Raw genomic sequence first — 12091 nt, 5'->3', positions numbered from 1 at the left:
TCCCAGGGATACAGGTTTTCTAACCACCAATTGATAACTGGAGAATGAAAGACTGTTCCCTATTCTAGAAGTTGTTTGTTAGATTACAGGTGGAGGGGCAGGGAGCCCCTTCTCCTCATTTCTGAAATCAAATCCAGCTGCACACTGCAAAACAGGGAAGTGCCAAGAAAATGTGCTTCATGAATAGATTTGATTGTTCAAGTCTGGGTATAAGTAAGGGAGACGTGGGATTTTTGTGCTTGGTCTGTAACAGAAACATGTCGGACTCTCTCTGAGGTCCAAGAGGCAGACCTGTGGGCAGGTGGGCCACTAATAGCCAGCAACATGAAGAAGCCCTCAGATACACTTCAAGGGGGCAGCCAGAAAACATATTCTAACAATACAGCTAAACAGGAAACCAGGTAGGAAGGCTTTGGAGACATGACTACATATTTTAGTTCTGATATTTAGTACTACGGCTTTCCTTGGATAAGTTCCTTGACCTTGTTGGGACTCAGTTTCCTCATCTGCACTATAGGGCAATGATTTCTCTTTCCTACCCTTACTGAATAGAAACGAGACAACCTAATGAAAGTGCTGATGACAAGGCCTAGGCAGGGTGGGCTACTGATGTTATTGGTCTGGTATGAGAACGGGGTGTGTACGTGTGCACTGGGAGATGAGGGCAGACAAATGTGAGGCTTCTGCTGTGGGCTTCACTGTGTGTTGCCCACTGTCTTTGGTGCTCTACTGATGACAAGTGCTCCTCACACTCCATGCCACTCTGCAAACCAACTGCAGGCAAACAAGCACCAATTCGTGGAAAGTCTATATTTCAGAGTATTTTACAAATACAGATGTCTTACTTTCCAACAATTATAATAAGAATACCTCATTTCTTGAAAGGTTTCTCTGCTACACACATTTCCTTAGGAAGATGACATTCATGTAAGAATGCTTTATAATTAGAATACCCACTATGGTAAACAAATGAATGTCTTTGAAAATATTCTGTTCCATAGACATTTATAAGCATTTACTGTACCATTCTGACTTACTTCTATGTGAATAGTGTCTTCACAGATGGTCAAAAGAATTTACCCCGGTTCTAGCTGGGTGCAGTGACTCACGCCTATAATCCCAGCACTTCGGGAGGCCAAGGCAGGTGGATCACTTGAGGCCAGGAGTTTGAGACCAATCTGGCCAACATGGTAAAACCCCATCTCTACTAAAAATATAAAAATTAGCTGAGTGTATGCCTGTAATATGCCTGTAATCCTAGCTACTTAGAGGAACAAGAATCACTGGAACCTGAGAGGCAGAAATTATACTGAGCCAAGATGACCACTGCCTGGGCGACAGAATGAGAATCTGTCTCAAAAAATAAATTTTCTTAAACCCCATTTCTGTCAAAGAAATTGCAGGTTCTGATCTGAAGTAATCATTTTTTGTTCTTTATTGAATATCTAATTCTTAAGTCTATCAGTATTCTTTGCACAGCTTGATATTTATTTCTCCTAAGAAAATGTGCTGATATGCGAGGTTGATGGGAAAGTACTTGATAAAAAGTGTGGCTTAAACCTGAAAGGTTCATTTTGAATGTTAATGATAGAGATGGTTTCTTTCCATACCTGAATCACGTGGTCATCGCTTGTTATTTCTATGGCTTCATGACAGTGATCTAATGCTGTAAACACTGAATTACAGGCCCTGAAAGTTATAAAAGATTGAAGTTAGTTCTTCTATGAAAACCATTCACATTTCATCTGTTAATTTAACAAAGTAAACAGATACCAGGTTCATCAAATCTACGTACTTTTTGTTACTGCCATGGTCTGACTGCTGATGTCTCCCAAAAGTTCATATGTTGGAATCTAACATCCGATGTGATTGTATGAAGATGCAGAGCCTTTGGGAAGTGGCTAAGTCTGTGGGGCTTCGTCCTCATGAATGGGATTAGTGCCTTTATTAAAGAGGCTCCAGTGGGCTCCCTTGCACTTTCTGCCATGTGAGGGCATAGAGAGGGTCCTCTCTATGAGGAACGGGCCCTCACCAGACACAGAACCCGCTGGCACCTTGATCTTGGACTTCTCAACCTCCAGAACTGTGAGCAATACATTTCTGTTGCTTATTAATTACTCAGTTTAAGGTACAGCAATGCAACTCATAACGATGTTTCAACAATGGACTCAATATACAATGGTGGTGGTGTTGTAGCAGACAGAACATCCTCACGTGTCTGTGATGATGTTGGTGTAAACAAGCTCACTGCACTATCAGCTGTATAAACATACAGCAATACAGTAATGATGTGCAGTACATAATGTTTGATAAGAGATGATTAGGATACTGGTTTATGTATTTACTAGACTATTCATCATTGTTTTAGATAAAATACTCCTTCTACTACTAAGAAAAGTTAACTGTAAAGCAGCCTCAGGCAGGTCCTTCAGGAGGTATCACAGAAGATGGCATTGTTACCATAGAAGGTGTCACAGAAGATGGCATTGTTATCATAGAAGGTGTCACAGAAGAAGGCATTGTTATCATAGAAGGTATCACAGAAGATGGCATTGTTACCATAGAAGGTATCACAGAAGATGGCATTGTTACCATAGAAGGTGTCACAGAAGAAGGCATTGTTATCATAGAAGGTGTCACAGAAGATGGCATTGTTATCATAGAAGGTGACAGCTCCATGTGTGTTATTGCCCCTGAAGACCTTCCAGTGAGACAAGATGTGGAGGGAAGTCAGTGATACTGATGATCCTGACCCTGTGTAGGCACTGGCCAAAGTTGTCTTATTTTTAACAAAAAAGTTTAAAAAGTTAAAAAAAAAAAAGATTTAAAAATAGAAAAAAGCTGACAGAATAATGTCATAAAGAAACAAATTTTTTCTACAGCTGTGAAATGTGTTTGTGTTTTAAGCTAAATGTTCTTAAGAGTGAAAAAGTTTAAAAATATAAAGGTTTATAAAGTTAAAAAGTAGCAGTAAGCTAAGGCAAATTTACTATTGAAGAAAGGAAAATGTTTTAATGAATTTTGTGTAGCCTTAGAGTACAAAGCTGCTAAAGTCTACAGTCATAGATACATAATGCCCGGGGCCTTCGCCTTCCCTCTCCATTCACTCCCCAGCTCACCCAGAGCAACTCCCAATCCTGCAAGCTCCATTCATGCTAAGTGCCTTATACGAGTGCACCATTTTAAATCTTTCTGTGCTGCATTTTTACTGTGCCTTTCTATGTTTAAATTCACAAATACCATTGTGTTAAAACTGTCTACAGTATTCAGTACAGTAACATGCTCCACAGGTTTGTAACCTAGGAGCAACAGGCTAGACCATGTAGCCTAGATGTGTAGTAAGCTATACCATCTAGGTTTGTGTAAGTACACTCTACAATGTTTGCACAATGACAAAATCGTCCAACGACACATTTCTCAGAACATAGCCCTATCATTAAATGATGCATGACTATATTTCATTATTGCAATCCTAACAGACTAAGAAGGTTAACAATATGCTTTGAGGGGGAAAAAAGTCATCTTTCAAACTAAATGCATAAACAATATTTGGAATCAGACTCTCATTTTCTTTGTTACAGTTTTAACCAATTTCCTAATCTAGAGCAACTCCAAATACAGTAAGCTATTTACTGTCCAACACAGCAAGCATGTAGCTAGAGCTCTGTTATTTATACTGACTGTTTAAAGAATCCCAACAAAAAGCTTTCTTACACACTGCAAAAAGAAAAAAAAAACTGTTGATTTACTGGATTGATGTTTTTTCTTTAAAAGAAAAACTCTGAAAAATGTTATTTTTTCCACTCATAAAGGCATTCTAACTTTGTCATCCTATTTTGATCTGTTTAGAAGGAAGAAGGCAGAAAGAACTGGGTGAAATCTGGCTCTGTATTTTTCCAATTATGCGACCTGAGGCAACTTTTTGTCTTCAGTGGCCCTCAGTTTCCTCATCCATAAAATGAGGATAATAATATGTATTTCACTGGTTTTTGTAAAGATCAAAACAGATAGTTTATGTGAGGCATTTCTCGAAGTGCTTGGGACAATATGAGCATTCAACACACGATACCTGTTGTTACGTTTCAGATCACAGAGCAATACTTCTTTGTTCTTTAAGGCTTTCAAAAGGCTTTGGTTAAAAAAATGAATCATAGCCTATCTTTTCTCGTAAGTATACCTGAAATGTCAAACCAAGAACAGTATTCAATAATAGTGAGGTATGCGTACAGAGTGCAGTATTTTAGCCAACTGCAGGATGCCAATCCTATAGTTGCAGAAATGAAGATATCAGTGTGAGAGGGTAAGTAAAACAAGTAATCATGATACGGGTTAGCAGAGCAGAGGAGAATATCAACCTAACTCAACTGAAAAGGCTTACAGGTGCAGTAGTATATTTTCTTAGTTAAATTGCTCCAGTCTACCCAATTCGAACTGTATACTGTCTTAGTACCACCACTTGTAAATATGATAATTTAAAATAAGAGAAAAGAACAAAAGGGGGCTTTAAAACTGCTACCAAATTTGTCACTGCACTGCCTCATAAGAGACAAGCAAGAGCTAGTCTTATCAACAGTGTTTTCCAGGCACCTGGTCCAAAACTTGACAAAGCACCGTAGGGATTTCCTGGGCAACAGCTGTCTTTCAGAAGTCACTTGTGGAGAAACACACTCTATGTGGACTAATTTGTTAACTTTGAGAGCTGGATAATTAAGCTTTAATTAACACATTTTATCAAATGACAAATTCCTCTCTTGCTTAAGTATTTTCTCTAACTATGTACACAGGTTTCAACTAAATATATAAACAGGTACTTCAGACTATTATCATTTTCATCAATTCAAGAGGTTGCCTTTATACATGATCTTAGATCCAATCTCCAAAATTTATTAAACATTCATTTTATGATTATCCACAAAGCATGAAATTTTCAATAAGTATAAAGCCCCACAAGACAAAGTAAATGCTTATCAACAGTTGAAATGAAAGGATATTGGTAGAAAGAGCACACTATTTCCCACCCCCACCCCCCACGACAAACATGACCAGACTGCAATGTTTATTCAGGCTCTCAACCTCTTTGGTTGATGGTTCTATTTAAATAAACCTGCAGCAAAATGAGATAATCAATTTGAGTCATGTTTCTAGAGTTTTAGAACTTAATTGCTTGTATTAATTATTCATACTCTTCTGGCAGAAGAACCTTAGCTTTATTAATATCTGTTCTTGGGAACCATACAATTCTTTTGTCTCAGGTATCTTTATGTTTTACTCTTCAGGTTAAAAAGTTGGAAAACTAGAAAAAGGAAACACAAGGGAAAAGTAACCTAGGTGTGGAAACCCATGAAGTACAGGTGTCACCATTTTCCCCACACCTTCTTAAGAGCCCTTGAAGGTCCAGAGAGAAAAGGTAAATATTACAGAGGTCCAGGTATAAAGTCTATAAATAATGTAGTACTATGCTGAGTGGAAAATGCACCAGACTGAAAAAGCAGGATGCCTGGATTCTACTCCACCACAGTCACCAACATGCTGAGTAGCTGTGAAGGTTCTCAGTGTTTTCCTCTGTCAGTCGGGGTGTTGGGTTACATTATCTCCCGTGTCTCTTCCAAAAGTGCTCTATCTAGACTCCACCAACACACACACACACACGTGCGCACACACACACACACACACACTCTGAGGCTGCCTGGAACAAGGGTAGGACTGGGCAAGGTGGTGGCTTGTAGGGAAAAGATTCTGAACACAAGTCCACATCCCAGTAGGAGTCTGGGATGAGTTGGGAGCAGGGAGTGGAAGAGGTAAGAGGATCATGACTTAGCTACTTGTTAGCACTCATTACTGGGCAATAAAGCAATAGCGACTGGTTATTTTAAGCCTTCACAGCTCAGTTTCCACCCCTGTAACACAATAGCTATCACGCAGAGCTCATTTGAGAATAGAGTGCTCTATAAATGTCTGTTAATACTGAGAGATGTGGTGTTCCACAGAATACAGAGTTTTGTCCATCAAAAATTTTGATTCTTTCTAAAACTGAGGATTGCTACTGTCTTAAGATTTGGAGTGAAATAAACATAATGACTTGGATGTAACTTCTAGACTGACTAATGAATCAAACAATAGCTGGTACTGCATTAGTATGTATCGATCAGCCCAAACTCCTGCTAAGTATCTAAATAATTATCTTTATTTTAGATAAAATAGATCTTTTCATGATAAAGAGGTGTAAGAACATCAGAAGAGATAGTCATCATTTAATTTAGATTATCCTAGACACTCTCCATTTCATAAATTCTTCTATTCAACAGAGTAATTAATCAAAGGCATACAGATACGTGATTTAGTTCTCATATCTTTAAAAGTTATTTTATATAATAGAATCTTAAAATTAGACTACATTTTCTATTTGATCACATCAGGTGATCCTTTTTGTTTCCTGGTTAAGTAAATATGGTCACTAGACACAGGACCCGGACAGAGGTGTCTACCTTCAACATTCACCATCATCCTGCAGTACAGACTGTCCTTGCAGAATGACAGTAATGCTACATATTTAGCTGCAGCTGGGGGCGGAATTGTAGGGGAAAGTATTATATAATTAGACTATAATTATTCTAGCATTGTATAATAAAGAGCCTCATTTTCCCAGTCTGCAACAAATGATAGAGGTGCTTGCCTGCCTTGGAGTGCAGGTGTATGTGCTAGACGTCCCTAAGTGCCCTAAGGAGCTGGGGAGGGGCCATGGCATGGGTCACTGCCTCCATCTGCTGGGCCTAGATATAGTATACCTGGGAATATGCACATAAAATCACGCACATGTTCACACACACACCCAAAAGGGCAATAACTTGAATAAGGTTGAGGCAGAACCCACCAAAAAGCAACAGCTGAAGCTTGTGCAGAAGGCAAGATAATCCATGTGCCAGGCAAACCTTCTTTCCTGGGGCCTCTACCTTCCTGGGTCAGGTCCATTCACCAATTTCACACTGATTTGTATTAAGAACTTGAGCCTTTTCATTATGACCTCAACAATGGGTCCAATGCCCCCAACCAGTTCTAGTAAGTGAGGGGTCAGAAGTATAGTACTTACATAATGGTAGGTACTTAGAAACTTGCAAAGTTCTGAATCTGATAAGATCTTAAAAAGTCTTTGGTGCCCTGGCTCTAAACAGATTTCATCAGTACAATAACCTGAAGGCTTTTCTTTATGCTCTTGTTGGCTGGGGATATTTACTTCAAATTTCCAGGCCTGCTTTTGCCCTGTTCATCATGGACAAGGTGCCCCTAACATTCCTGGGACAGCCCTCCAGTGCCCCATGTGCACTGCAGAATCTGTATTAGGACATCTCCTGGCAACTCACATATGCCATCACATGTAATGTTGCCTAAAAAAACAGAAACTTATTTAAAATCAAATAATGGAATTGCGTATCAAAGCAATGAAGTGTTGCGCTGTTCATTTTTTATTGTGGGTAATACACAGCTGAAGAATTAAACCACAATAAAACCCCCCTCTTTCTAATTATATTTACTGTGTAAACATCTAAAATAAAAGTGCTGAGTCTTTTAACCTTCAATTAAAAACAGTAGAGATCACCAGGAATAATAACAATTAATCTACATTATTAAAAGGCATAAATTATGGAGTAAAGGCAACGTGGGTTTCTAGAAAAATTCTATGAAGTGCTCTGAAGCTAACATATACATAAAAATAAACCAAGGGATCTAGTTTACTTATACGTTCAAAAAGTCTTTGGCAATATTTCTTACCAAGGGCTGTTAAAAAATACCTGAATTCCCAAAATATCTGATTTCCCACTGGTTTGAGATTCTTTTTTTAATACTTTTCTATCTAAGGAAGTGACTGTTTATCCCACACTTTATTTCTTGGAGCACTCTACCCACCAAAAAGTGACTCCCCTGACCAGGGTGCACCCCAGGGGAAACTGCTTCTCTAGGTTTATGTCAATTCATTTTGCCTCCCTGGGACAGAGGATAATTAAGTTTGAAAAGGGTTTTGTCATCTTTGAATGACAATAAGTAATCAAGATAAGGCATATAATCACTATAATAGGATGCTCTCCTACTTATTTTGTATTGAGCCTCAAACTATCCATGACTTCTCAGTCAGCCAGAGAGAGAAGCCATGCTACAGACTTTTCTGGCATCCCACAGCCTGAATTTCCTGGGGACTGGGCCCCGCAGTGGCCCATGGGTGGAGAAGAGCCTCCTCCTTTCCCTGCTCCCTGACTGAGAAGGGAGGAAAACATCAGGGTCCAAAAACCCTGCCAGAGTGGAGCCAGAGCAAAACCAGGCAGGAGCTAGGACCCTGATATTCCTCAGAGGGTCCAGGAGCAGAACATCCCCCAGCCCAGCATTCTAGCCAGCAGCCAGACACCCAGAGAATCCCATCCCTGGAACTGAGCACCAGTGACAAGCCAGATCTTAAAACACTACATGCTTGTAAAGAGACTTAAAACTGGTTTCTTAAAGCTACTTCATGCATATTGAGGCCACAAACAGACTTAATAAAATTGCTATTGTGGTTACTTAGCAATTATTATGGTTAGCATGATAAATATCGCCATTAGTTTACCCCTATGCGTAACAATCCAAGTAAAAATTTATAAATATTGAAAGTAGGATGTAGAAAATAATCCTCAAGGCTATTCCCAATCTCCATCTAATTGTGCAAAAATTAAACATTTTCCCAGGTTACAATTTTAAAATTCTGTAAATAGTGGAAAATACTGTCAAAAGAAGAAATGTTTCCAATTTATTTCTTTATATAACGGGCCTTCTGGCTAAGATACTGCTGTTGGCCAGCGGCCATTCATTGCCTGTTTAAAAGCTTCAAAATCCCTAGGATTCAGCTATGAACCCATGAACATCAGCCTGTTGACAGATAAGATTTTCTAAAGAATTGTTAACCTCATGTTACTGTCTCATTTTGCTACATACCGTAATTTGAACTGGGAGCGAACTTCCCCATGTTCTATTTGAATCAGTTCATTATAGCAAGCAATTATGCTGCTATTCTCCATAAATCTCTGAAAAGAAAGCAAAGACAATACATAAGACATATATAGTTACTTCTCAGAGAGCCAAACAGAGAAACTTAACAGTTGTTCCTACCCCCAGGTAACTCCGTTATATAAGACAATTAGTAAGTAAGATGAGATGAAACAGTTGTCAAGGTGTTCAAAGTGCTTGTTTAAATGTATGAGAAACAACAGAGCAAGTAATACTGTACACTTCACTTCCTTCATAACAAAGGTAGAATAAACTATATTATGAACACTCTAGGGCACAGAATGCCTGCCCAGCCATGTAAATTACTGAAACATTTTGCTTCATATTGCACTAATAGAATCATCTAAAACCCAGCACTCAGCATGTTCAGTGTGCAGCACATTATCAATGATCTCTTTGGAAGGGAGAGCCTACTCTTTACTTCCTTCCTAATTTTCTGAGTGCCTAATGCAGGGGAAAAGTTAAACACAGAATTCTCATATGATCCAGCAATTCCACTTCCAGGTATATACTCAAAAGAACCGAAAACAAGTACTCAAATAAATACTTGCACATGTGTGTTCATAGCAGCATTATTCACCATAGCCAAAAGGCAGAAACTGCCCAAATGTTCAACATTTGAACAGATAAACAAATTGTGGTCTATACATAGAATGGATTATTACTTGACCATAAAATGGGAATAAAATACTGATACATGCAACAACATGTATGAACCTGAAAAAAGTATTAAGTGAAAGAATCCAGACAGAAAAATTCACATATGGTATGATTCCATGTATATGAAATATCGAGAATAGGTCAATTGATTGAGTCAGAATGCAGACTGGTGGTTGCCAGGGCTGTGGGGAGGAGGAATAGGAGTGACTGCTTAATGGGAACACATTTGGGGATGATGAAAATGGCTTTTTTTGTTTGTTTTGCAACAGGGTCTCTAGACAGAGGTGGTGATTGTACAATACTGTGTATGTGCTAAATGCCACTGAATTGTTCACTTTAAAATGGCTAATTTTAGTTTCATCTCAATGGAAAAAAAAGCTTTCATGTATTTATAAATAAACGTAGTGAATGAATGAACAGATAGATAAGCAAATAATAATGCAGAAGAAAATGCAGCACACATCGTCCTTCATCAAAGACCCACGAAGCACCCATTTATGCTAGGTATGAGCTGCTCAAATCCCACGTTGAAAGAGGAGTAGGCCCTTTTTCACTTAATCCCAAAGTAATTTGGTTTACATTTCTCATATATGCTACATGATTCAGTGTAGGGTATATAGGAAACTGAGCACTTCTCTGACATGATCACGTCAATACTTAATGAGAAATAATGAAATCAGAAAAAAAAAAGCAAGTAAAAAATAGTAAGGGAAGAGATTTAAGGACAATTCTACTTAGGAAAGGGGAAATGTTTTGCATTTTAATTGATTAAAAAAAAACACATCCTGCAAGCCTTTCCAAGCATATGGCTGGCAAACTAAGTAGAAAGATAAGCAGAATTCCAAAGTATTCCAAACTACCAGTCACATTCTTTTGCTTCTCAGGTAGCTATATAGGTGGAGAAGGAGAATACTAGATCCTGCTGAAAGATGTGTTTCTTAGATTTCCTTCACCCAAGTTGGCCAGAGAAAAAAATCAATCCCTCTCCTCACTCCTTCCTTTCTCTCTCTCTTCTCTCTCTCCCTCTCCCCCCGCCACCCCCGCTCTCCCTCTCTCTCTCACACACACCCCCACATATACACTGAAGTGGATGGCTCCACATATCTGGAGTGGTTGGCCTCTCTCTGGCTTTCCCTGGGCCTCTGGTCCTCCACTATTCTTACGTGGACACTGGGAAGGGCTAAGGAAAGAGAGGAAGCCATAAACATACACAGAAGGGAAACACTTTCTCTTTGATTTACAGAGCAAAGTTAAACATGGTTAGATTCCATTTGAGCTTTTAGATGGATAAAAGCTATATATCAGCCTATAACAGAACTCAGGGGGTTGTTAGCTGATGTTTTGTAAAAACATGAAAAAACCATGATAACACACGTTTGAAAATGCTGGCATAACATAGAAAGATATGTATGTATATCATGACACTGTTTTGTAAATAATACACAGTCATTTCTATTTCTGCCTAGGAATAAATCTGAAAGGCTAGTGGCATAAATAATTTTAATTTTTAGCTTATCTGTATTCTCTATAACAAACATGGATTCGTTTTTGCAAAAAATGGAAAGAAAATGTTGGGATACACAAAGTTAGCAGGTTTGTTTACTACAGGATATCTCAGAGCATTTAAAATGCTAATGTGCAATGTTGCAAAAGTGCTCTGTGAATTCTCAGGTGTGGGAGGAGGGGCAACTGAGTTTTCACTGATTCCCTAAACTTATTTGACCATAGAAGCCTTTTTTCACGGACCACCTATTAATAGCTTTTGGTACAGTAGTGTTCTGTGGAGCACTAGCTTGGGAAATCTAACTTTAGTGGACCCAATATAGAGTTTGGAGTTAAACAACATGCATTTGCTTCTGGACTTTGTCATGAGTGTGAGCTCTGGCAAGTTTAGTTGTTTTGAGCCTGTTTCCTCCTCTGCAAAAATGGAGAAAATATCAAATCCCTCATATGTACAGGAGGATTAAGTAAATCACTGGGAACTGGGCCTGACAATAAATCGTAGCTCCCCACTTCCTACTCCACAGAAGGCCTCTCCGCAGAGAACCGTGTCCCTACAGTTGTGCCCCCGGCATGCCTAGCACATTGCACAGAGGCAGAACTCCATAAACACTTGTTAAACTGAACAAACATTTTTGCAAATAGAAAAAGAGGCACATAAAGTTGATATAAAAACAGCTGCAACCGTCCTTTGCTAAGATGCTGGTTTCTAAAAGGCTCAGCGTGGACTGAGCATCTATATAGTTGACTGCTTACACACAGCTCCAGAGCCTTCAAGGGGAGTTGTTGTGGGATATGTGATGGCACAATTTGTTCCTAGATCCCCACTCAGGGACCGCAGACTGAAGCACCAGCCAATTAGCTAGCAACCCAGGGGTGAGTTAAAGCAGATGATCTAATA

The 12091-nt window shown here is 39.0% G+C and overlaps 1 protein-coding gene across 20 annotated transcripts in view; it reads right to left on the bottom strand.

Moving 5' to 3' along the window:
* PDE8B (phosphodiesterase 8B) overlaps nucleotides 1-12091 on the bottom strand; it is a 343965-nt gene that overhangs the window by 82147 nt on the left and 249727 nt on the right. For all 20 annotated transcript variants that reach the window (XM_073993663.1, XM_045393903.3, XM_073993660.1 and 17 more), the window contains 2 exons: nucleotides 8959-9047; nucleotides 1611-1689 (listed from right to left, as the gene is read on the bottom strand). In XM_073993663.1, coding sequence (XP_073849764.1) covers nucleotides 1611-1689; nucleotides 8959-9041 — 162 coding nt within the window. In that variant the 5' untranslated portion in view covers nucleotides 9042-9047. The remainder of the gene's footprint in view (nucleotides 1-1610; nucleotides 1690-8958; nucleotides 9048-12091) is intronic.

Source organism: Macaca fascicularis, chromosome 6, assembly GCF_037993035.2.
Source record: "Macaca fascicularis isolate 582-1 chromosome 6, T2T-MFA8v1.1".
Taxonomy (NCBI): Eukaryota; Metazoa; Chordata; class Mammalia; order Primates; family Cercopithecidae; genus Macaca; species Macaca fascicularis.
Note: the sequence above shows the minus strand (reverse complement) of the source record. Positions and strands in the feature narration are given on the sequence as shown.